This window comes from Cucurbita maxima, unplaced genomic scaffold, assembly GCF_002738345.1.
Source record: "Cucurbita maxima cultivar Rimu unplaced genomic scaffold, Cmax_1.0 Cma_Scf00029, whole genome shotgun sequence".
In the NCBI taxonomy this organism is placed as follows: Eukaryota; Viridiplantae; Streptophyta; class Magnoliopsida; order Cucurbitales; family Cucurbitaceae; genus Cucurbita; species Cucurbita maxima.
The window spans coordinates 3,216,808-3,241,347 of NW_019272045.1; the positions used below are offsets into that span (position 1 = coordinate 3,216,808).

Sequence of the window (24,540 nt, forward strand, 5' to 3'; positions counted from 1 at the left end):
CCCCCCTCTCCTATTTCACTTTGACTGGCCCATTTGTGCTCACATACATACATGATAACATTTGCATGCTAATGAGTAGATGACAATCAATTAACTAATTTTCAAATATTACTCCTTTCTATTTTTTTTTTTCAAACAAGGAACAAGACTTTTCATTAATGCAATGATTAAAGGGTTAACTTCAAAGATACAAACTCCACGTGAGAGGGAACGAAATAATAATAATAATAATAAAAATAACGAAAACAATACAAGACTGGAAGTAACTAAAATGCAACAATCCTCTCTATTCTTCTTGTACAAATTGTTGCCATTATTAATCATTATGCGAGTCTTTGGAGCCAACCAGTATTTGTTCAGAAATATGATTGTTAATTTATCAGTATCATAATCATCTTTACATCCATGACAAGTCCTTGGAGATTTATTGCTGAAGCACGAGTCAGTTGGAGTCTTTTTCTTCATCCCTGTACTTAAACGTTACCCATTGTCTGTTGGTTCGAGTCTGTCAGTTACACTATTTCTACATGGGTGAGGAGCGCAGATATGTTTTAATAGGAAGATTCTGTTTTTCTCTTTCCTTTCTTGTTTTTTTTACTTTTTTATTTTGCAGATAGAGCCCATCTTGAGTGGAAATCTGCCTCCTGGCTTTGATTCAAGTGCATGCCGCAGTGTGTGAGTATTAAATAGATATTTTATTTCCTTTTTCCATTTTTTTCATTTAGTTCATTTTAAATTTTAGATAGTAAGATAAGTCTTTATTTGGAATAACTTGCACATTTTGCCTTCGATATAAGGTTCCTCCTTGGATTTGCCATTTGTTGATTGATTTCCATTGACACCTTCTCATGTTCATTGTTTGCTAAAACTTATATCATTCTGGTTCGTATGTTGTTTGAATGCATTCAAGTACACTGATTTCTATTACATCTTTTTTTGTTTTTAATTAGCCATCAATCTGAACTAATGAAAAAATATAGGTATGTTGGGAACATTCATCCCCAAGTCACCGAGCCTCTTCTTCAAGAAGTTTTCTCAAGTATTGGACCCATTGAAGGATGTAAGCTCATTAGGAAAGAGAAGGTGTGGTTTCCATTTAGACTATCATTTGGTGCTATACGAACTCTTTCCATTATGATAATAAGTACTTCACCATCGGTTATAACTTTTGAATTTTGTTGGACTGTTTCTTCCTTAAGTAACCAGTTGGTGGAATTATTGCAAATAATCCAGTGTTATCTCACAGATCAGGATCTTCTTATTATTTCAAATAATCCAGTGTTGTCTCACAGATCAGGATCTTCTTTGAACGTGTTTTTTGTTATATAAATAGGTACTAATCTTCTATCTCAACTTTTCTTTCTATTTATGCAGTCATCCTATGGTTTTGTGGACTACTTTGATCGCAGATCAGCTGCAGTTGCTATTATTTCTCTCAATGGAAGAAACTTGTAGGTGAAATTCTTTCTTGCATTTTTATTGACATTAGCCAGAGTCATATATTTCGATATAATTTCACACAGGTTTGGACAACCTATAAAGGTTAATTGGGCATATGCAAGTAGTCAGAGAGAAGACACATCTGGTTGTATGCTCAGATTGTTTCTTTTTCCTTTGATTTTGTTTCCAATTATGATGAGTTTGTAGCATGCGGCTGCTGACATTTTTATATGGTGTTTTTATGCAGGTCATTTTAATATATTTGTTGGTGATCTTAGCCCTGAGGTTACTGATGCTACGTTGTTTGCATGCTTTTCTGTTTATCCCAGTTGTTCGTAAGTTTGTTATCCAAATTTTTGTTATGAGTCAGTCTGCTTGGCTTATGTTCAAATGTTTGAGATGCGGTAGAGCTTAACTTAATACTATTCAACTGAGAACACCTTGCTCCAGCACCTCTAACCTTATTTTCCTTCAATACTTCAGGGATGCAAGGGTTATGTGGGACCAGAAAACTGGACGGTCGAGGGGATATGGTTTTGTTGCTTTTCGGAATGAACAGGTTTTTGAATTATTTCAATATGATGTTTTTACCCCTTCCTGAGTCGCCCATCCTTTTGCTACCAATGTAGGAAGTCTTGTATTTGTTTTCTTCAGATTATGTTCATAATTGTACTTCTATTAATAATTATTTATTCTGCTTTCAGGATGCTCAAAGTGCAATTAATGACATAAATGGTATTCGTACTCTCTCTCTTGTTTGGAAATCTTATGTTGTATATTTATCTATTTAGTGTCTTGTTTAACCATATCTTGTCCTGAACCATGCAAGTAAAGAATGCAACGAATGGCATTATTGGGTAAATGAGAAATAGAGTTAAAATTATCTTACGAGAAATGAGTATGGAAACTTGATGTGAAAACCCAAGGAAACTGGATATGAGAACCTCTTCCATTTAAGGTCCCCCAAAGATCATCCTTGAACCTCGATACAATTTGGATCAAGTCAAAAGGAAAAATTAGATTTATACCTTCAGGTCAATGATCAACGAGCAAGTATATATATATATATATATTTATTTATTTATTTTTAAAATTTTTTATTTTTGAAGTTTAAGGTTGTAAAGACTCCATAAGGTTAGTGATCAATCAAACTTGAACGTTTATAGGGGCACTTGAACACATAGAATTGACAAAAGGGTTTGGGAAAGGTTCTCGGCTCTTTAGAGTCGCTCAAACACAATTTATTTCATCGAGTCTTAACTACAATGACCTGAATATGGAAAACACTATAAGATCTCAAACAAACAAGGAAAAAAAATCCTACCAACCCAATAAGGCAAGAACTAAACTATTAATGTGTACTTTTAAACAATATCTCCCAAATAAATCTTAAACAAATGTCAAATATAAGAGTTAATACAAGGCTTAGATGACAAGCTAAAAAATAGTCTTAAACTTGGACGTTTCTATAGGCCTCCCGAAGCTCTTCCTATTGGATTGTGTTCAAGTAGCTTGGGTTCTTTGGAAAAGATATCTTTGATGCAATCTTCGTAAGCTTTTTGAGCGTTAGAAAGGGAATTCGAATTGGCAATATAGGTTTGGATCTTATTTGGTTAATAGAGATAAATGTTCAGTTATCAGTATTAATTGCAATTAGTCTAAGTTGGAATGTTGGGCCGCTTGGGTGGGCTGTGAGGTGGGGTCATTCCCTTTCTCGTACTTAGGTTTCCCCCTTGGTCATAATTTTAGAAACTTTATTGGTCATTCCCTTTCTCGTACTTAGGTTTCCCCCTTGGTCATAATTTTAGAAACTTTATTTCTAGGATCTTGTGATGGAAAAGGTTTAGAAATGGTTATCTTCGTGGAAAATAAGTTTTCTCTCTAAGGGAGGAAGACTAACCCTTGCCATTTGGTCCTCAGTGGTTTCCCAGTCTATTTCCTTTCCTTGTTAGTCCCTGTGAACGTTTGCAATTCCTTGGAGCAACGCATGCGTGATTTTTTTGTGAGAAGGGGTGGATGAAGGGAAGGGTTCACATTTGGTTATTTGGGAGATGGTAGCTAGACCGGTGGAGTTTGAGGGTTTGGGTTTAGGGAATCTTAGTGTGCACAATTAGGCTTTGTGGGTAAATGGTTAAGCCATTTCTCTCAAGATGTGGCATAAGGTTATTGTGGGTAACATCCTTTTGATTGATCTTCGAAGGAGATTTCAAGAGGTACTGCCAAAAATCCATGGAAAACTATCTCTGACATGTTTCCTTCGTTTCCTAGTTTGTTCATTGTTATGTGGTGATAGGCTGAACACTTATTTCATAAGATAATTGGCTAGGGGGTAGTTCCCTATGCTCGTTGTTTTCCTTGACTTACCATCTTTCCTCTTTGAAGTTTTGTTATGTGCTCTATCCTCTCGTCTTTTGGGAGTTCTTCGTCTATTTCCCTTGGCCTTAGTTGGCCCTTTTCTAATAGAGAGTTGATTGATGCAGTGGCCCTTTTGGCCTTGCTTAGGTTTTTTGCCATTTAGAAGAAGAGATGTTCGATTTTGGAGCCTTGATTGAGCTCTCCCATTTTGCCTCTATTTTGGAAAATCAAAATTTCAAAGAAGGTTTATTTTTTTGTTTGTTAAATCTTTCAAGGCAGGGTTATACTCTGGATCGTGCTTAGAGATTTTTGCCCAATTTGATTGGGCCTCAGTGTTGTATCCTTTGCAAGGAAGCAGTCGAGGACTTGGATCATCTCCTATGGTTATGGTTCGATTTGGAGTGGTTTCTTTATTTTTTTTTTCTGGTGGCCAAGGAGTTGTAAATCCATGTTGGAGGAGCTTTGTTACCACGTCCTCTCATAAAAAGGGTTGCCTACTATGGCTTGTTTTCCTGGGTGCTATTGTTTGGTTTGGGGTCTTTGGGGGAAAAGAAATAATAGGATTTATAGAGGGTTGACCGACCTTTAAGGTGACATGTGGTCCTCTCTTTGGGTCTCCGTTTGTAAGGACTCTTGTAATTTTTGTTTGTCAGAAGTCCTTTATTTTTTTTATTTTTTTTATTTTATTATTATTATTTTTTTGTTGTTGTGTGTGTGTGTGTGTGTGTGTGTGTGTGTGTTCCTATGTTTTCTTTCATCTTTCTCAAATGAAAGTTGGACTTTTTACTAAAAAAAAAAAAAAAAAAAGAAAAAAAGAAAACTATTTAAATAGCTATTGAATTTCTTGTGTCAGACACGTGTAATAAAGTGTGCATATCAGGTTCTACGTAATTTTATTAACCGGATATCATTGCTATGCTCTTTGGGACTTGGGTATTGTTGTTTCTTTTTATTGGGAGCTGTTCTACATTTTTTTCTTCTTTTTTTGACAATAAAGGAAAGTGGCTTGGGAGTCGACAGATTAGGTGTAATTGGGCTACAAAAGGTGCTAGCTCGGGCGATGACAAACAGAGTTCAGATTCCAGAAGTGTTGTAGAGCTTACAACTGGGACTTCAGGTATTTCATCTGGAAATGTATATGTATATATATGTTTTTATCATTCATCTAGAGATTTTTAGATTTAATAATATTCCTAGAATTCTTTTATTTAGATTTTCAAACTTTTTAGTGATTGTTGCAAATCTTCTAACATTTCTATACGCTGATAGTTTTGGCTGTTGAATAGGGAGCCTTTTCTTCTTGGTTTTCCAGGCCTGAGGTTATTTATGTTGATCTATACTTTCACTCTTAGCCCTTGACTTGTTTCTTGCTAGTTCTTTCTCTAGTTCTATCTGGCTCGTGCATTCGAACACTTGGCCATAGTATATCTAATTAAACCTACATTTTTTCTGGATCTTGTCTAACAAGAGACATATCTTCATGAATGTCTTGACCTTCAGGTCTGTATCTTGCTTATCTACATTGAATAATCATTCCAAAATCAACTTAACATAATTTTTCTTCTAGAGGTTTGTGCCCATGGCAATTTGACCCTAGGCTTGTCATAAGGAAGCCATTGGATTTAACCTGACAGTTGGTGTTTAAATCCCTTAAATATCACCATGAAGAAATACATTTTAAATATTAAGTTGATGCAAGAGCTAATGAAGGATTAGTTCGAATGAAATGAATAATTTGATAGAATCAATTTAGCAATTGGAGAAAAAAGTATAAGAATAGTCAACTCCATAAGTTTGTGTAGCTTTTAGCAACAAGACGAGCTTTCAACCAAGCTACCGATCTGAATTTTTTGTGTCTTTAACTTTGTAATCCCTTAGATTTCTATTTGGTAATTTTGAAGGTTGTACTGTACTTAGTTTAAGTTTTGGGGGATTCTTTTTGTTATAATCTCTTTAGAAAGTTCGTAGTTTGTAACTTTTCTAATAACCATGAAATGTTTGTATTTCTTCTTGTTAAAAAAGACTTGGTAAATATAGTACAGATGATGAACTACATAAGACTGAGTTTATGTTACATAGAGAATTAACAAATCCACTTTTTGTCTCTAACTTCCTAATCCCAAGTTAAACAAAATTAACCTGGATTTAAACCACCTCTAAATTTTAAGTACCTTATGAATTTCTTAACTACCAATGTTGTTCTGATCTCTAATTTTGAGTGTTGAGTGCGACGAATAATTCAAAATTGATTAAATTTTCTGGTTAATTTTACAACACATGTAGGAGTGAATAATCGAACCTACAATCTCTCTCTTATCCATTGAGCTATGTGCACGTTAATCAACTTTTTGTTATTGTTATATAATGAGTCCTTTTATATGGAATTGCGGTCAGTGAATGTTTTTCCTTACTCGGGTCTTTTATTTTTGCTATCACTGCTCTCAGAAAACTGCATCTCTTTGGTGAGAGACATTTATATTTTTGCTTCATTAGTTTTAGTTTCACCATTTTGTCGCCTCTTTTTGCAGAGGGTGGCCAAGAGAAATCCAATGAGGAGGCACCTGAGAACAATCCTCAATACACAACCGTATATGTGGGAAATCTTGCTCCGGAGGCAAGGAAATTCTTTTGTTAATATAACAGTAACTAATATGTTAATAGTAGTTGTTGAAACAGCTAACTTGGGTGAACCTGCAACTGGATGGCTTGTCAAAGTTCTCTGCCATCTCTAAAAGCATAGGCATGATGGTGATGCGTTTCTAAAATTTATCTAAGAAAGTTTGGCTTGTATCTTTTGTTCGCTTCTTATATGGCCTTTTTGTGGATATTTGTATTCTTTTATTTATTTTTTGATGAAAGCATGATCTTCAGAATTTATATATCTAATGTGTCGTACAAGCAATCCTTCATTTCTCGATTAAATCCTGAATTAAAAACATGTCAGTTTTGTTATGTGATAGCATGATTATTTTATTATTGCATCATTTTCAGTGTTTATGACTCTTCAGGTTACTTCAGTTGATCTCCACCGTTATTTTCACACCCTTGGTGCCGGGACAATTGAAGATGTTAGGGTACAACGGGACAAAGGTTTTGGGTTTGTGAGATATGGCACTCATGCTGAAGCAGCTTTAGCCATTCAAATGGGCAATGCTCGAGTTGTCTGTGGCAAACCAATTAAGGTACAACCTTAATGAAAAATGTACAATTTTGTCCTACTTGAATGTTAATCAATCATCATTTGATCTAGTTCTCAGAGCCAATATATATTTCAACTTGGTTATTTCGGATGGAAAATTTGTGTCGAGTGAAAGAGACTAACTGCGAAAATTAGTGCGGGTTAATGTTTTTGCGTGAGTGTTTAGGACTTGAATTTTCATTTATCCACTTAATGTTTTTGTAATCAAATGATGCAGTGTTCATGGGGTAGCAAGCCAACCCCGCCAGGGACTAATTCTGCCCCTCTTCCACCACCAAATGTGGGACACATGCCAGGTCTGTCTGCCGCCGACCTTGCTGCCTATGAACGGCAAATGGCGTTGAGCAAAATGGGTGCGGCACGAGCGCTAATGCATCCGCAGGCGGCTCAGCATGCCCTCAAGCAGGCAGCCATGGGAATGGGGATGGGAATTGGGATTGGTGGTGCTGGCACTAGTCAAACTTTATATGATAGTGGGTTCCAAAATATTGCAACCACCCAACAGCTGATGTATTACTAGGTGTATTTGAATTGCTGTATGATGCATGCTTGTAGTTGTTTTGTGGAACCAAAGAAAGTGTTACGTTCTGGGGATTGTGATGCAAGTACTATAGCCTGGTGGTGGGGGGGTTTGATTGCAAAGTCATTTTAATTTGTTACTTTTACATTGTTGATCTAGTTTGTAATATCCTGCTAGAAAAAAAATATGGTGCCACATCTGGAAATAAGCTCCAATCCTTCAATCTCCTTGGCCCTCTTCACATTTTTTTTCCTGGAAGGATTAGTTCTTTGAGTTCATATTTTGATTTTTTTTCCTGGAAGGATTAGTTCTTCGAGTTCATATTTTGATTGCAAAATATTGAATAGAGGAAGTGAGAAGGATGAAAATAGATTATTGAATCTTTTGTTTTTGGCTGTTGGTTGTTACAGTGTAGAATATTGAATAGAGGAAGTGAGAAGGATGAAAATAGATTATTGAATCTTTTGTTTTTGGCTGTTGGTTGTTACAGTGCAATTGCAATTCACAGCACATTTCTTTTCCTTTTCCTAAACCATCCATTCAGATTACAAATTTGGATCACAGTTAAGAGGCAGCATAGATTGAAACTCACCATCATATCTCAACCAGGGGATGTTGCTCCAGCTGCTACATATTTTGGAATATAAATGACATTTTTGTTGCAACTTACACGAACAAAGTGGGTCAAGCTGTGTTCACTTTCAAGCTTGGCTAGCTATCATATTGGTGCTCACAATAGCTTTAAACTAAATCAACTTCATGATATGCTTCAGGCCGTCTAGCATGCACTCATGAACACAGCATGCATGTCAGTCTCCGGCATCTTTAACATTCACCCGAGTTTCTACTTCCCAAAGCCCTCACCTCAGGAGCTGATCAAAACCTTTTTGGAACGTTCCAACAAATTTTAATCAAGAATAGCAAAACCCAGATGCCAGGAGACATGATGATCAGTTAAGCACCGAGCTCCAAAAACCTCATCAATTGAATGAGGCAGCCGAGTTGTCGTCATACTGCCCTCTCCATGCGTTTCCACTATCCGTCCCGCTGCAAGCTTGATTGGGAGCCTGAATGTGACCCAAATTTCCATTTAAACTCATCTGCTGTACTTCAGAAGATGATAGGATCTTTATGCTCTGAACACAGCTCACAAACTCCCTGTGCAATCAGTTGGTAAATGGAGTATTAAGACAAGAAAAGGCAGCGGGAAAAGATTTAAAATATTATACTAATTTATACTTACTCCCAAGGATCATCGCCAACTAGAAGTATATCATTTTCATGATCCACATAAACAAGTTTCCAATCAGTTCGTTGAGGATCTTCTAACTGCCCTTCAATACCAAACATTCGGGCAAGATCATGCCTAAGCTCGTCATATCCTTTGTAACGAGTGACATCAATGCATCTACCCACTGATCCACGCTTTTGAACCTTCATAATTTTAGCAGTTTTAGTTTCAATCCAATCTCAAAACATTTCAAACAAGTATTGAAGTTTAAAACACCCAATCCCAACATAACTATGATAAAACAGTGGTCATCGTTTAAACGGGAATTCGATCTAGCATGCTATAATACCCTAGAGAGTAATATCGTTCTACAAATAAATAAACAAAATATGAAGGAAAACGTAGAACTGGAAGAGGTTCAAAATTGATATCATCTAAATAAGAAACTGAAAACAGTATTAAACAATCAAGACCAGCTCTAATCATTGATATCATTTACTATTCGCCTGGGATACTAGAGAAACTAGACCTAAAGTGGGAAGCCAAACCTTTGTGTATGTCCGCATTCGTTGACTGTGATTTGCCCACAATCCACTACTTAAGGCTCCAGCTTCATTGACGTTGACATCATTCGAGCAGCCAGGCTTGAAGGGCAAGTTTGGAACCCCAAATGACTGAGAGCGGATTGCAGCAGTGGACAACTCTGTCTCAATATCTCTTGGCACACCCCCCTCGTAGTTTGAAAGTAAGTTCTGAAGATCTTTTTGAGAGTCATATCCCCTCGACAATAAGGTATCTGGAGCCCATCCATCAATGCTATTACTGAAGGGGATGTTGGTTTGTGGGTGTGATTGGACATCGTTATCCAAACATGTAGGGAGTGGGAAAGTCTGCTGAATGGTGCCAGCATCCAGACAATATGATGTTCCAGAAGAAGATGCTTCTAACTGATCGGGAACGGTGCTTCTGTATTTCAGTTGGTCCAATCCTTTTGAGTTAGGAAACTTGGGTTTGTTCCGCAAATCAGGTTTGCTTGGCAGCTCCTGAGGCAGGTTAGTTGCAGGCTCAACTACCAAATCTCCCCCCAGTGTGGCTGCTCCTTGTTGATTCTTATTGAGCAGGTTTGATACTGAAACTTGGCAATTATTAGTGGAAGGCGAGGTTGAACAAGACGGAGCATCACCATCAGTCAGTCCAGAATATCCCCTAATTGCCGTGGTTGGTTTGAATTGGTTATGGGATTGGGTTATAGGAACCTGCTGGGACTGCATGAGACCTAAACTTGAGAAGCCATTGCTGTTATGTTTTTCTGTTTGGAAGCTGCCTCCACTAGTGTTGAACTGTGGCTGATTGGACAAAGGCAAGGGTGGTAACGGCTGGTTTTGCTGATGCATAGGATGCGGCTGTATCATTTGAGGTGGAAATAGCGGGCTAGCTGGGGAGACCAACGGTTGCTGCTGTTGCTGTTGTTGCAGCTTCTGTAGCAGCTGCCATTGAAGTTGTTGCTCTGATGGGATTATTGGCTGTGAAAATTGCTGAACTTGTGGCTGTTGTTGTGTTCTTTGAGACAGACTTTGTTGCAATAATTGTAGTGGGGCCTGTTGAAATTGTGTCTGCTGATGGTGTTTCGAAACAAGGCTAGGCTGCTGATCTATTTGTGGCTGAAACTGTGTTTCCTGCAATAAAGATGTCGTCTCAATCGAGTTTTTATTGGATGGTTGGCTAGTTTGATGTGATTGTACATTTCCCGCAAGCAATTGCTGTTGCTGTTGCTGTAGCTGAGAGTATACAAGTGGTTGTTGCAAACTCTGATTTGACAAATGGTTTGCACCACCAACGCCATTGTTCGGAAGAGCGGATTGGGAGGTCTGTTGTTGTTGTGACTGCTTCGGCTGCTGCTGCTGCTGTCGTAGTTCCTGCTGGGGTGGCAACTGCTGCAGCTGCTGCTGTTGAGACCATGACGTTGCTGGCAACTGGCCAACTTGGTTCTGTTGATTTTCCTTGCTGAATTGGAGATTTGATGATGACATTACTGGAGCTTGAAAACACAATAATTTAGACGGGTCATCATTGGCTAAAGTTCCATGCAGAGCACTAGGAGCAACCATGGACGGCAAAATTCCAGATTGAGCTGCTGGGAACTGATTATTATGTTGCATGCTCATCCACTGCACTAAACTTAAACCTGGGAAGATCGAGCTTGGTGTATCTTTCATGCCGAAGTCGTCACCAAACCACGGCATGGCTCTCTTGAAAGCATTTTCAATATCAGATTCATCATCTGCAAAAATGATGTGAAGGTCACTACAACATATTATTGCTGCTTTCTATTCACTTAAACACATGGTTCCTAGGAAATTATTGTAGGTTTCAATTACCTGGCATCCCTGGTTGTTTAGGGAATTTGGGTCTGAAAAATGGAGGTGGACATATATAGAAGGGGGTCACAACCGGCTCAACTTCCCATATAGAAACTCGGTTCGGTCGTTCACCAGCTGCCGATTCATCCCATCCAACCTTCGGTAAGTATATATAGTTGGTAAGCAACAGAAGCAGGCCATTAACAATCATGGATGAGTATCACAACACATTTTTAAATATCTTCCAAGATGCTCTCTATAACGACCCAAGTCCACCGCTAACAGATATTGTCCTCTTTGGGATTTTCCTTTCAGGCTTTCCCTCAAGGTTTTTAAATTGCGTCTGTTAGGGAGAGGTTTCTGCATCCTTATAAAGGGTGTTTCGTTCTCCTCCCCAACCAATGTGGGATCTCACGGAATTATATAATTTTAGTTTTACATAATTTATTAATAGTACCTGAAGATTGCGCCACTGTGAATTTTTCCATCGTACGGAATCCATGTCACTGATACCAGTAATTGTACCCATATATCTGCGTACTCCCGACTCCTCAGTTTCAAACATCATCCTAAATCGCATGCCAAGCGAAACTTGCGTGTACATTGCTTTCGTATACTTGGCCAAAGGAATCACAAATTCAGAAGGACTGGCCCTGAAAAACTCACGAAATGATCATCGATGCTGAAACTGAAATCATACGGAATTTTAAAAACAAATCAGTAGTTACCTAGGGTTGTAAAATATAGTAAAAGGACTGTTATTTGCAGCAGCATGAGCAGCAGAAGCAAGAATCCCTATGTGCATGCTATCACTTGATATGACCGACGAAGACAGAGCGGGCTGCTGCCTGTTAGCGTGCCTTATGCCTAAAAGAAGCTGTGACTTTTCATCTCTATAATGCATCAATGTATATACCATCAGGATTTGTCTCAACATTAATTTAGGTGAGTTACAAACTGATGATTTTATAACCTTATAAACAGCACCGAGTCTCCGGCGAATACTCGTTTTGTGCTAACAAAAACACTCCACCCAGTGGTCAGAAGGTGTCGTTTTGGTTGGCCTGAAAAAATTTAAGCATTCTCAACCTCATCAAAACGATAAAATTTATATTCACGTTCTCACTACAAAATACAAGCAGATGCAGAACCAGAAAATAAACCCTAAACCATCAATGGGAATGTAAAAACGATGAAAATATTAACAGAGATCTTCAACTGATAGACAGTAAAGGTGAAAATACGAAAGGTCCCATACCACGGTAAATATGCCTGAATGTCCATGAATTATCATGCAAATCTCTAGCCACAAGTTCCTGAGCAGGGGGTTGCATCGAGTAGTCCTATAATTAAGAATATTCAATATGAGCTTTCAAGAAAGATACACACAAAAACAATCATAAGTTTAAATTAAAGTTTGCATTACAACCTCAAATCACATGAGGTGTTAATTATTAACAAAAATGTACTTGTGTAGCCCAAAGGATACCAATCGTACTCGAGTTCATACAACCTAAACAACTAGTATTTATACAATTTGCTAACCGAAGACTAACTCCACTCCAGCAGCCAGTTCCGAACAAGCCAGACCTGTTGATCCTTTATACCAACCATCGCCTCCCTATGGCTACTTAAGCCAACAAACTCATAATAACTAATTTTCGACATTTATCCCTACATTGCGCACATAACTATATGCAACTACGTGCACACAAATATTTGCTGGTCAGGAAAATTCATTAAATTGCCTCGACCTCCCCACCCCCTTCCCCTTCCTCCACATCTCTGTGTGTGTATGTGAACCCACTTGATTGGAGAAGAGAAGCTATAATGAAGAAGAAATTTCTAGATGCATCATGGAGAAGAGAAGCTATAATTACAAAAGAATTTCCTAGATTTTAAGAGAAGCCATAATTACAAAAGAATTTCCTATCCAAAAACGTTTCAACGGTCACTAATAGATTTTAGGAGACTGAATGGGCTATTATGAGTGTGTAGGTCATACCTATGCTATTTGTAACATCTACGAACATCACAGGAAGTAACCATCCTGCCCTCCTTAGACATCCACGGTCCAAAAAGCCAGCAAGTCCAAACACTTTGCCTGGATGTGGAGTTCTCCATCCTGGTGTTACGACGTATATTTTTCCTTGTGTCTTATCTCTTCTGTTCTTCATGTTCTTCATCTAGATAGAGTGTGTGAGTTGTGCGATCCTAACACAAAGGTCCCAAAAATCTATCTCAGATTGCCAAAGCAACTATGAACCGGGCTTTCCAAAGCCTTCTTACACACCCTACACGTGACCCAACATCACCCATGGGTGGTCGGGGAACCAAAACATGACCTTAAGAATCCAACCTTCCAACAATCATACCAGAAGAGAATCCATGACCCATCCCTAACAATGAACCTTACAAAGCTGGAGATTTTGGAATACCCCAAAGCAATAGAAATTTATTTTTAAACATAATTTCTAAACAGACAGACAGAATGTTACAGGATAAAAATCAACAATATATCCTTAAACCAATATATTAAATGGAAGTAATATTAAAGAATACGAGATGTGATGCGCACTAATGGGGGAAAAATCTTCTCAGCTGCACGACGAGGCACAGAAAATCCACCATGAGTGCTAGTGTCACTAGCTGTTAGAGTTTTGCAGAAGAACTCAGCAGGCTGCCTGTTTTGCTTGAGGCCAATATCAGATGCCAATAAAGCTTCTTTTTCGTACTGCAAAACGGAATATTGTATTAACAACCAAATTATTTGAATGTATAAATGAATCTAATATGAAGTATCGAACACTTATTGAGTGGCTAACCTACTTTATTCACTGGTTGAAGGGTCATTTGTGCATACACTTCATCAGTTTCAGGATCAGCCTGGTTCAGAACACAAAATAACCATCTCATATTGAGCTCACAAATTATTTGCACCTCTAAATATGTAGTAGTTCAATTTAAGAGATTTGATTAGCTGTATGGGCCATAGAATCCCTCATACATGTAATATGACATTATGGAGCATGCACACCAACTTTGAAGGAAGGTTAGGGTAGTTTGGAATGAAATCAGTCTCCTTATTCATGGATGCTGCAACCTGAAAGGTTTAAAAAAGAAAGGAAAAAAACCCATCACAAACCACTATCCATCCATATGTTCAAATAAATTGAATCATAGAGTATATACTTGTTCACTGTGGCCTTGAGGGAAGTAAACCACAAGACTTCCAACTGGCGGTAACGAAACAAGAGGTCCAGCACAAGCATGCCATAACTCAGAATTAATATTCTTCCTTTCACCTGTTCCTTTCAGACAAACAAACAGGCATCACAACTAAATACTACTAAAGGTTTTAACAAATCTCATGATCTAAGAGCTTAAACCACCACTACCATGAATAATTAAGCAGATTTTTAGTATGTCAGAAATATACACAACTTCAGAATCTCTAAACAATCGTGTTCTTAAAGAACATTGTAGAGAAGATAAGTTACCTTCTCCAGAATTGGGCACAAACCCATTTGGGGGAGCTTTCATACTGTAGGATATAACCCACAAATCCAAAGGAAATCTGATCACTAGCTCCGTGAAGGCAAGAACACACCCATGCCAGTCCCGGCGCCTCTGGAAACAACAACAGGGTTCGCTGAAGAAAAAGAAGCGAAGAAGGCGAGGTAGAGCGGCGGAACCCCAAAGGGAATATAGTGATCCAGTTTGGGTTGTGAAGAAAAAAGAGAAAAAAAAGTGAATAGCAAAACTGTCGAGGGGATGAAGGTGGTGATGACACAGACTTGACTCCGGGAAATCGAAGGCCGAAGATAAAGCTTAAAGCTAAATAGCTTAAAGGTTTGAGAAGAAGAGAGAAAGGGGGACAGAAACCGACATGAAATGGAAGAATGGTAGACAACAGAAATAAAAAAGATTTAAGTCTTTATGTTATTAATTACTCCACAAATAAAAGAAAGGGAATGATTGATAAGATGAATAATGCAAGGGAGTTGGAACTTTTGACAACGCCGCTTGCACAGTGAGTGCTGGGCGTGGGCGTGGGCGTGGGCGTGGGCGTGGGCGTGGCCTTGCGCTCTCCGCCCTCGACATGACTGCTGGGCCACCCCGCACTACGGAATGTTCAACAAACCATTTTCTGTTTTCGTCACGAATCTGAAAACAAGACACAAAAAGCTTTCACTTTTGGGTTGTAGGAAAACAGAGTGAAATAGCCGCAAAAACAGGAGGTTTGCACATGGGCCGTCGCCATTTATTTAAAGATGTAATAGTGGGCGCCATGGCTTTGACCTCATTCACTAAAACTTGACCCTTGATCATGCCCTCGCTTAAAGATGATGCTGATAAGTGAACCACTAAGAGGTCAGGATCCCGGTGATATTCAACCACATCTTTAAATGTGGTGCGAAACTTGTTTTTTAATATGCATCCACATACCGTACAAAGGATGATGTGCGGTGATGGATGGCCGCTCTTTTGTTGCACCATTAAAAGGTGGGGTTCGATCAATTAATTAATTTGCTTTCCCTTTCTTCCACAACTGTTTAACACACATGGGTTTTACAACACACCACCACACCCGCAGCCACGGCCTTAGCTACCCATCCCCCAATGCACTCTGTAGATTGCAATGCTGGTCGCACTACACTCAACTCAATCTCTCATCATGTCCCGAATTTGAAATTTAGATTCACACTTGATGACCCGATATTTTACTGCTTGACATTTTACTACTTCTACCTATTATACTGATAGAGTACGTTTAACATATATTTGTTTAAAAATTCAAAACATGCTAAAAGAGTTAGTTTGGGAATATTAATCTTAATTCTTAGAAGCAACAAGTAAGGAACATGGTCATGTATGGAGGCAGGAAAATGCCTAAATAATTAAATGTCGAATCCAGATTTCAAATCTTAAGCTGAATCCTAGACAATAGGTGTTACAAGTGGTATTAAATACATGTTCATCAAATACATATTCATGAACAAGACACCTTAATGAATATATAGTTTAGTGATATTATGTCATATTATATTATGTGGATGTGTTGATGTCAACATGAAAAGAGTAGGAAGTGGCTGATAAGAAGTTAGAGGCGTAGCAACACCCGAGATTCTCGGTACTAATGGCTGTTTTTGGACACATAATGGTAGGAATGGTGGAAGTGCATAGTATTTGGTTTTTGGGTTTTGGCTTGCAGTGGGTGCAGAGCTGTCACAGCTCATAGTAGCAAGCTAGCTTCACGCGCAAGTCCTGGACAGCGCAAATAGCGAGCACGCACATGAAACAAATGAGCTATCTTTACATACAACCACAAGGCAGTGGAGGAACGCCCACAACTCCGCTTAATCATCTTCAACTCTACATATGGCGGAACGTGCGGCTGGCCCAATCGCTACAACACCAAAAATGAAAACAACAAACAAAATATTGGAGGCCGATATTGGCTTGTGCGGTTACTCACAGTTAGCAAATATTGTCTTGGTTAGACTTTCTATGTTTACTAGGGAAAGGTTTCCACACCCGTCCGATGTTCTCTCAAGTTCACTGGGAAAAAGTTTCCACACCCGCCTGGTGTCCCATCACGTTTACTAGAGAGGCTTCTGGGCTAATGTAACGGCCCAAGCCCACTGTTACCAGATATAGTCTTTTTTGGACTTTCCTTTTTGAGTTTCTCTTCATGTTTGCTAGCCTTTTACTAGAGAAAGATTTCCACACACGCCCCGGTATTCCATCACGTTTGGGAGGGAAAGGTTTCCACACCCGCCTAGTGTCTGTCTGATACCATTTGTAATGACCAAAATTGACTGCGATTAGATATTATACTTTTTTTATCTCAAATAAGGTTTTTAAAACGGTTTCCACATATTAAAGGTGTTTCGTTTTCCTCCTCAACCAATGATTCACGGCTAGAACCTAAAAAAAACAACTGTGTTATTATTTTTTTTTATTATTTTTTTTTATCTATGATGGGTATGAATAGAAAATTTAAATAATTTTTTAATAATTAATTAATTAATTAATTGAAATTTAAAACGTATATTTTATTAAATATACATTTATTATGGAACACTAACTCCAAAAAAAAATTTATTGAGTTAAAAAAATGCGGTTAAAAAAGCGTTTCTCCCGTAAATAATAGAGTTTCATTTCAACAAGTAATAAATATTTAAATATTAGGAGAAATGGTATTTTTTAGTTACAGACGAAGTTGAAATGTTTTAGTTTCTGTATTTTGTTAAATATATATATATATAATAGTGGCAGTATAAATTAGTTTAAAAAATCGAGTCAAAAAGGGAAAAGAGAGAACACTTCCACTTTTATGTGGAGCTACACACTGTCGTCTCAAGCGTCGACTTCCTCTTCTGCAGAGATCGACGAATGCGTCATCGTTTCCGCCATTTTCACCCCCTCTTCTTACTCGTCCCCACATCCTCCTTTTGATCTTCAATCACTCGCTGTTTCGACGGTTCTTCTAATCCATTCCACCTTCTCTGAATCTGCACGGTCCAGATTACCTTCCTTTTCAAGCTCTTTCTCCTGTGTACGCCTTTTCTACTTGCTTTTCTTATCCGCATATACCAGGTTTTGGATTCAACCCTCCATGGCTGCATCCTCTGTTGTTTCTCCACTCTGCTCTGGACTTTTGTCCGCTTGCATGTCTGTCAACTGCGGAAGAAATCATTCCTTTGATTCCTCCATGTTTTCTTCTTCTAAGATTATCGAAAAATGTGCTGGAAGACGGAAGTTTAAATCAAAATGCAGCAGTAGAAGCTCTCAAAGTCACGGGACAGAAATTTTGTCGTCCTGTGGATCCAGGATGATGCAGGGACTTACGAGCTCCTGCATTCTGTTCAAGCCACAAAGTAGAAATTGGAATTGCCTGCCAAAACGCAGGGCTGCTCATTCGGGTATAAACGATTCTTTTCGTATAAAAGTTGTTTTCTCTATTGAAGTTCTTGCAGTTCAATTCATTATTATTTTGTTTTAATCCATGTTATCAAATTCATTAGATGTAATTTCGTTAGATTCATACGATACGGTTCTAATCTGAGGAACGCCTATGCTGATGCTGCTTGATTGTATAGAATTAGTGAAGTTTCTTGCTTTTAAGATGCAAAAACGTCATGGATAATGACTTTTCAAAACTTTAGGCGAGGCCATGTCCATAGCTGTACAACCTGCTGAAGAAATAACAGTAAAAAAGAAACATGGTACCAGGCAAAGGCGAATAGTTGTCACTGGAATGGGTGTGGTGACTCCACTGGGTCACGATGCAGATCTCTTCTATAGTAGTTTGCTCGAGGGTATCAGTGGCATAACAGAGATCGAGTCATTTGATTGTGACCAATTTCCCACGGTAGATATATCTTTCTTTTCCCACATGCCGTTTCCTTTGTGTTCACCTTTATATTTTATTTTCTCAGAGAATTGCTGGAGAGATAAAGAGCTTCTCAACTGATGGATGGGTTGCTCCAAAACTTTCTAAGAAGATGGATAAGTTCATGCTTTACTTGCTTACTGCCGGCAAGAAAGCCCTTGCGGATGGAGGAATTACAGAAGATGTAATGGATGAGTTAAATAAAGCTAAATGTGGAGTGTTGATCGGTTCAGCAATGGGTGGCATGAAGGTAACCTTGACTGAATGAGTACTTGAGTATGAATGTACTATGTAGTCCGTAATGTAGATTGATGTAGTATGACAATCCATCCCAAAGTATAGAAGTATCCACTTCAGATTATGATACAAATCCTTGCAATTGTTTTCTGTGGATTAATATTAGTTAAGGTCTTGTTTGATAATCATTTGGTTTTTGGTTTTAGAATGTTAAGCCTATAAATATTACTTCCACCTATGGGTTTCCTTGCTTTATTATCTACTTTTTACTTCTATTTTCAAAAAACCAAGCTATGGGTTTCCTTGCTTTGTTATCTACTTTTTACTTCTATTTTCAAAAAACCAAGCTAAGTTAAGAAAACTTGTTTTTGTTTTTAGAATTTGGCTAAGAATTCAAGTGTTTCTTTAACACAAAGAGCAAACCCGTTGTAGAGAAACTGGGAGAAAACAAACTTAATTTTCTAAAATTAAGAACCAAAAACTAAATGATTATGAAACGGGGCCTAAATGTTTTAGAGTTCAATATCTAAAGTTAATTTGATATGTTCTTACTTTTTTAATACTCCTGTTTAATATATATATGTCACATATCAAAAGACAAATCATTTATTACTTCCAGGACCAAGATGATTTTCTCATTTTGACTTCCTCCTAGTAATGTTGGGAAAACTGAAACTAAGTTGGATTTTGGATGATTTCTGCATAATGTTGAGATGCAAGGATGACCAAAAATGAAAGGTTTTTGGTGCAAGTTTTGTCATGGTTTTCTTTTGGAAGTTGACATTAGAGAGCAATAAAAGGAAATTTGTTCAAGTAGCATTTGGAGTATATTACATTTCTGGCCTCATTGGCATTGTGATGAAGTAAATTAGTGCTCTCTCTATCTCTCTCCCTCCTCGTTCTAAAAAATTGCAAACCTTCTAGTTTTGTGTAGGCTAGTTCTCTGGTTGTTCAGTCATTCTTTTTGACTTCTTACTAGCATGAAATGTTGTTTTCTATGGAAGAACTGAAGAAATTAGTTTCCTAACTTGAGTAGAGGCACCACTCAGATGATTCATTCCAAGGAATTGATGCACTCGGTTTTCCATTTTAATTGGTGGACAGGTTTTTTATGATGCAATAGAGGCTTTACGGATTTCATACAGGAAGATGAATCCTTTCTGTGTACCCTTTGCAACAACGAATATGGGTTCTGCCATGCTTGCAGCGGACTTGGTTAGTATGAATTTTACGACAATCCTTGCTAGTGCAATTTGATTCTTTTAATTCCTTTTACTTCATGTTATTTTCTGATTGAGCTTCAGGGGTGGATGGGTCCAAACTATTCCATTTCCACAGCCTGTGCTACAAGCAATTTTTGCATATTGAATGCAGCAGATCATATAAGTAGAGGTGATGCTGTAAGTGCTTATATTTGACTTTCTGAATAGGCCTGCCAGAAATTGTTTTCTTCTCAAATTTTTCTTCTCCTGAATTAATAGATAATTCAACTAACTCTAGCATGTACATCTGAAGTGAATCATATACCATTCTTTTTACATCTGAGTTGTTCTAGATTTTTCTTATCTATATTACTACTTTATGCTTATATTTCTTTAAATTTTGTGCAGGATGTAATGCTTTGTGGTGGTTCAGATGCAGCAGTTATACCCATAGGTATTTCTTTCTTTTCCTGTTAAATTCATCTGAGATTTCTTTACACAACTTTGGGTTTTTTTTTTTGCCCTCTACTCTTAACTGTTGTTGGGAAGTAGGCTTGGGAGGCTTTGTTGCTTGTAGAGCACTTTCACAGAGAAACAGTGACCCTACTAAAGCTTCACGCCCTTGGGACATTGTAAAGTTACCAACAATCTCTTTACCATTGATTTTTCTGTTTCTTATTGATGCTCTTGAAAATGAGAGGCAATTGTAAAGTTACTTGAACTTCGAAATATTTATTTTTTAATGTTGATATTTTTTTTTTACGAACTTGAAATTAAGCTCATTAGTTAATTTTTTTATTCACCGAATATATCCGTTCTCCCTCCTTTGCATTAAAAGAGGGCTGGGATTAAACTTTTTGTGTAAAATTGTTGATGGGTTTGTTGTTTTGGTCATAAACAGTACATTTGAAAGTAATTTTTTTCCATATATATTTATTTTTTTGATAAACCTTAATGCTGGTATTTGTCTTGTCAGCAGGCTAGGTTTTCTGTTTATTTTGATGTGCGGTTGATGTTATGTTGCAGAGTAGAGATGGATTTGTGATGGGCGAAGGTGCTGGAGTATTGCTTTTAGAAGAGCTAGAGCATGCGAAGGTAGGCTCAATCTATCTAATATCATACCCTTAATTTTTGGTATCGATCTTTGTTTCTTCTGTAGTTCATTCTAAAATGACATCCATCAACTAGTACCTTGATCCATGATTCTGAGTATCCATCTATGTTTCCCGTGAACATGGTCTCTCACCTTTATCTTTAATGCTGAATGCTTTCACTTGTAACGTTTACAATTTTCAATCTCTTCAAAACTTTATTTTTTGCTTTAAAACAAAAATGTACTTTTACTTTTATTTCTCTGGAACCCACTACTGTTCTTTTCATTAATGAATTCAGTCATCTGACCTTAAATTCGCAGAAAAGAGGCGCAGAAATATATGCAGAATTTCTTGGTGGAAGTTTAACTTGCGATGCTTACCACATGACAGAACCACGTCCTGATGGTAATCCCCGTTAACTTAAATATCCGTGGAGCAGGTCTGATAAACTTTAGACAATTTATTGTTTTGTTGGTTTTAGTACTTTCTCTTCTCACTTATGGTTTGCTAAAAAATTTTAAATGTATATTATAGAGGAGTCTGTGGTGGCATATCTTTGGATTTGCTAAATTATTTGTAATAAATATAAAATTTACTTCATTTATGGTCTAATCGATCCATCATGCAATTAAGTGGAAATTGGATCGATATTTTTAAACTTATGCCTGGACATGTAAGTATGGTAAGAGAATGGTAAATAACAGTTGCTCGTTGAAGCATTGCTTTTCCAAATAACTTGTGGGGCAATCTATTTCCAAACTTTTGCACTTGCATTGGATTTACCATGTTGACTTCATCAAGTGCCTCAAAATACAGATCCAGCTTTTGGAAGTTTTCAGTGGTTGGTTTGATCTTATTATGGGTAACCAAAGTTATGCTCTATCCAATGTTTCTCTCTCTTTTTTTTTTTTTTTTTTTTTTTTTTTTTTGGGTTTTTTTNAACAATACTTGGGGTGGGAAGATTCAAACCTTTTGACCGGGTACATGTTAAGTTGCATTCTTGTTGTTGAAATCGGTGGAGCTAAAGTGTGTTCCCTGCATTTCTATAAAACTCAGGGGCTGGTGTCATTCTTTGCATAGAAAAGGCGTTGGCCCAGTCAGGAGTATCAAGGGAAGACGTTAATTATATAAATGCACATGCCACATCAACACCTGCTGGAGACCTCAAAGAGTATCAAGCTCTTCTTCATTGTTTTGGCAATAACCCTGAGGTGACTTGATAATTCTCAGTGTTTACATACGTTTCTAATCTTACAATGTAAACAAACATGCAAAGATAAGGTTAATGCTTTGGCAGCTGAAGGTGAACTCCACAAAATCTATGATCGGCCACCTACTTGGAGCTGCAGGTGCAGTGGAAGCTGTTGCAGTGATACAGGTAATAAAGGTGTCAAATTGTTCTCTGGTATAAGTAGTGTCATAATACAAACCACAATGTTAATGTGCCTTTACGATCTTCCTCCTCCCGTTCAAACGAGCTTTTTTGTCGTTCATAAGTTGACGCTGTGTTCTGTCATCAGGCTATTCGGACAGGATGGGTACATCCAAATATCAATCTTGAAAACCCAGATGAAGGCGTGGTATGTTGCTCTAATAATCCATCCAACCCTGTTGGGTTAAGTCGTTATACACGTTATGAATTTGAACATTTGAAATAACGTTTAATATTGTTGCATATACAGGACATGAATGTGCTAGTGGGTCCGAAGAAAGAGAGATTCGACATCAAGGCAGCGTTGTCTAATTCATTCGGATTTGGGGGCCATAATTCATCGATCATATTTACTCCATACAAGTAAGAAAATGGTTAGAAATCAGGTTGGGAAGCATAAGCAGTAGAATGCAATGCAAGTTTTGGCAAGTTTTATCAATTCTGGGTTGGAATAAGCATAGATGGCATTTTCTCTATTATATCATTTGTTCCCCTGGATGTTGATTACATTCTGCTACTTCCAACTACAATTCTTGTTTGTTTGAGATGTTTTTATTACAATAAAATTGAGACCTCGTATTTCTGTTGACATTTTGATGGGGAAATATAATTATCAAAGTTTTTACGATACATATCTTTTGAGATATAAACAAATTTTGAAAAGAATTAGTTTAACAAATCTTTAAGTCATGGATCACTACTAAATGACATTAATTTAGTGAACAAGATTGGGTACAATTAGTTTAACAAATAATTTATTAGAATGCACAAATAAATGTTTACAAAATGCAAATACTTATGCATTTTGGAGTCCAAAACATGATTAAGATAAACTTCTACTCCACAGCCCATCAGTTTGGAGTTTGGGGTTTGGGGTTCTAAGATCATGGGTTATAGTGATAGGGTTTCAAGTTTTGGTTTAGGGTTTTGAGTTTGGGGTTCGGGGTTCGGGGTTCTAAGATCATGGGTTATACTGATAGAGTTTCAAGTTTCGGAGTGAGGGTTTAGAGGTAATGATCTAGGGTTTGGGGTTAAGGTTTTATGGTTCAGGGGTTTAGGGTCAAGGGCCTAAGGCCTAAGGCGAGGGGTTTAGGGTTTAGGTTTTTAGGTTTTGCGGTTTGGGGTTTCAAGGTTTAGGGTTTTAGGGTTTTTTGGATTTTCAGAGTTAGGGTTTCAGGTTTTTTATAATTAGGGTAGGGGTTCAAAGTTTGAGATTTAGGGGTTAGGGTTTTATGGTTTCAGGTTCAGATTGTGAGGACTTAATTCACACTTTACATGTTTTTTTTAAACTTATTTTACTCTTAGTACAATCATAGTAAATTTAGTAAGAGAGTAGAATGAGAAACAACTTTTATGAATTTGACACCTATGGAATTTGACTCCAAAATGGTCCAAAAGAGAAAGTATGATTGAGAAAGTGCGTACGTTTCGTATTTTAACCCAACATGTGTCAAATTCATCAAACTTGAGTGTTCCATACAGTTTCGTTGAAAAAGATCGAAAGAAACTTAGGTTATTCACATAATGATTTAAGTGCCTCTATGAGGGTCTTCTTGACAGGGTTGAGGTTGTGAGGTCTTATAGACATGAGTAAATATATATATTTTCTATATTTTAAGCTTAGGACAATCTTTAGTGGATATGGTATGATACAAAAATAAGAAAATAATTTTTTAGATCGAGTTAACGAAACTGTCTCAAAGGGGAAAAAAATTCCAATGTTAACACCGATGGAATTTCACATGCCCAGGAAGAAAAAGTGCTTAAGTTTCGTATTTTAACCCAACATATGTATCAAATTCACCAAACTTGCCTATAGGGTTTAGGGTTTAGGGTTTAGGGGTTTAGGGTTTAGGGTTTAGGGTTTAGGGTTTAGGGTTTAGGGTTTAGGGGTTCGGGGTTCGGGGTTCGGGGTTTAGGGTGTAGGGTTTAGGGTTTTAGGGTTTTAGGGTTTAGGGTTTAGGGTTTAGGGTTTTAGGGTTTTAGGGTTTTAGGGTTTTAGGGTTTTAGGGTTTTAGGGTTTTAGGGTTTTAGGGTTTTAGGGTTTTAGGGTTTTAGGGTTTTAGGGTTT

At 37.5% G+C, this 24,540-nt stretch overlaps 3 protein-coding genes across 7 annotated transcripts in view; 2 read left to right on the forward strand and 1 right to left on the reverse strand.

The window, feature by feature from the left end:
* The window catches only part of LOC111465315 (oligouridylate-binding protein 1-like), a 9,412-nt gene extending 1,657 nt beyond the window's left edge, over window positions 1-7,755 (forward strand). Inside the window, exons 2-12 of the mRNA XM_023109631.1 lie at window positions 614-675; window positions 981-1,083; window positions 1,375-1,451; window positions 1,524-1,585; window positions 1,688-1,775; window positions 1,924-1,999; window positions 2,145-2,175; window positions 4,793-4,912; window positions 6,324-6,409; window positions 6,804-6,977; window positions 7,212-7,755. Of these exons, the coding sequence (XP_022965399.1) occupies window positions 614-675; window positions 981-1,083; window positions 1,375-1,451; window positions 1,524-1,585; window positions 1,688-1,775; window positions 1,924-1,999; window positions 2,145-2,175; window positions 4,793-4,912; window positions 6,324-6,409; window positions 6,804-6,977; window positions 7,212-7,514 (1,182 nt within the window). The 3' untranslated portion in view covers window positions 7,515-7,755. The remainder of the gene's footprint in view (window positions 1-613; window positions 676-980; window positions 1,084-1,374; window positions 1,452-1,523; window positions 1,586-1,687; window positions 1,776-1,923; window positions 2,000-2,144; window positions 2,176-4,792; window positions 4,913-6,323; window positions 6,410-6,803; window positions 6,978-7,211) is intronic.
* A 191-nt stretch (window positions 7,756-7,946) lies between these two features.
* LOC111465314 (auxin response factor 19-like) lies at window positions 7,947-15,037 on the reverse strand. 5 transcript variants are annotated; one of them, XM_023109627.1, is made up of 14 exons: window positions 14,606-15,037; window positions 14,298-14,416; window positions 14,113-14,208; window positions 13,935-13,991; window positions 13,684-13,839; window positions 12,364-12,448; window positions 12,079-12,169; window positions 11,834-11,998; window positions 11,563-11,758; window positions 11,124-11,262; window positions 10,506-11,026; window positions 9,294-10,214; window positions 8,758-8,948; window positions 7,947-8,672 (listed from the first exon to the last, which is right to left on the reverse strand). In XM_023109627.1, the coding sequence occupies exons 1-14, from the start codon at window positions 14,646-14,648 to the stop codon at window positions 8,495-8,497; spliced, it is 2,958 nt and encodes a 985-aa protein (XP_022965395.1). In that variant the 5' UTR covers window positions 14,649-15,037; the 3' UTR covers window positions 7,947-8,494. The 5 variants fall into 5 exon arrangements, with proteins under 5 accessions (XP_022965395.1, XP_022965394.1, XP_022965393.1 ...); XM_023109626.1 differs by having other exon boundaries at window positions 9,294-11,026; window positions 14,298-14,410; window positions 14,606-15,036; XM_023109625.1 differs by having other exon boundaries at window positions 9,294-11,026; window positions 14,606-15,036.
* A 2,379-nt stretch (window positions 15,038-17,416) lies between these two features.
* On the forward strand, window positions 17,417-23,079 carry LOC111465394 (3-oxoacyl-[acyl-carrier-protein] synthase II, chloroplastic-like). Its single transcript, XM_023109745.1, has 13 exons — window positions 17,417-18,034; window positions 18,278-18,483; window positions 18,551-18,754; window positions 19,846-19,956; window positions 20,046-20,141; window positions 20,352-20,397; window positions 20,496-20,575; window positions 20,970-21,038; window positions 21,358-21,442; window positions 22,094-22,248; window positions 22,335-22,415; window positions 22,558-22,617; window positions 22,720-23,079. The coding sequence occupies exons 1-13, from the start codon at window positions 17,446-17,448 to the stop codon at window positions 22,834-22,836; spliced, it is 1,899 nt and encodes a 632-aa protein (XP_022965513.1). The 5' UTR covers window positions 17,417-17,445; the 3' UTR covers window positions 22,837-23,079.
* Window positions 23,080-24,540: the final 1,461 nt, after the last annotated feature.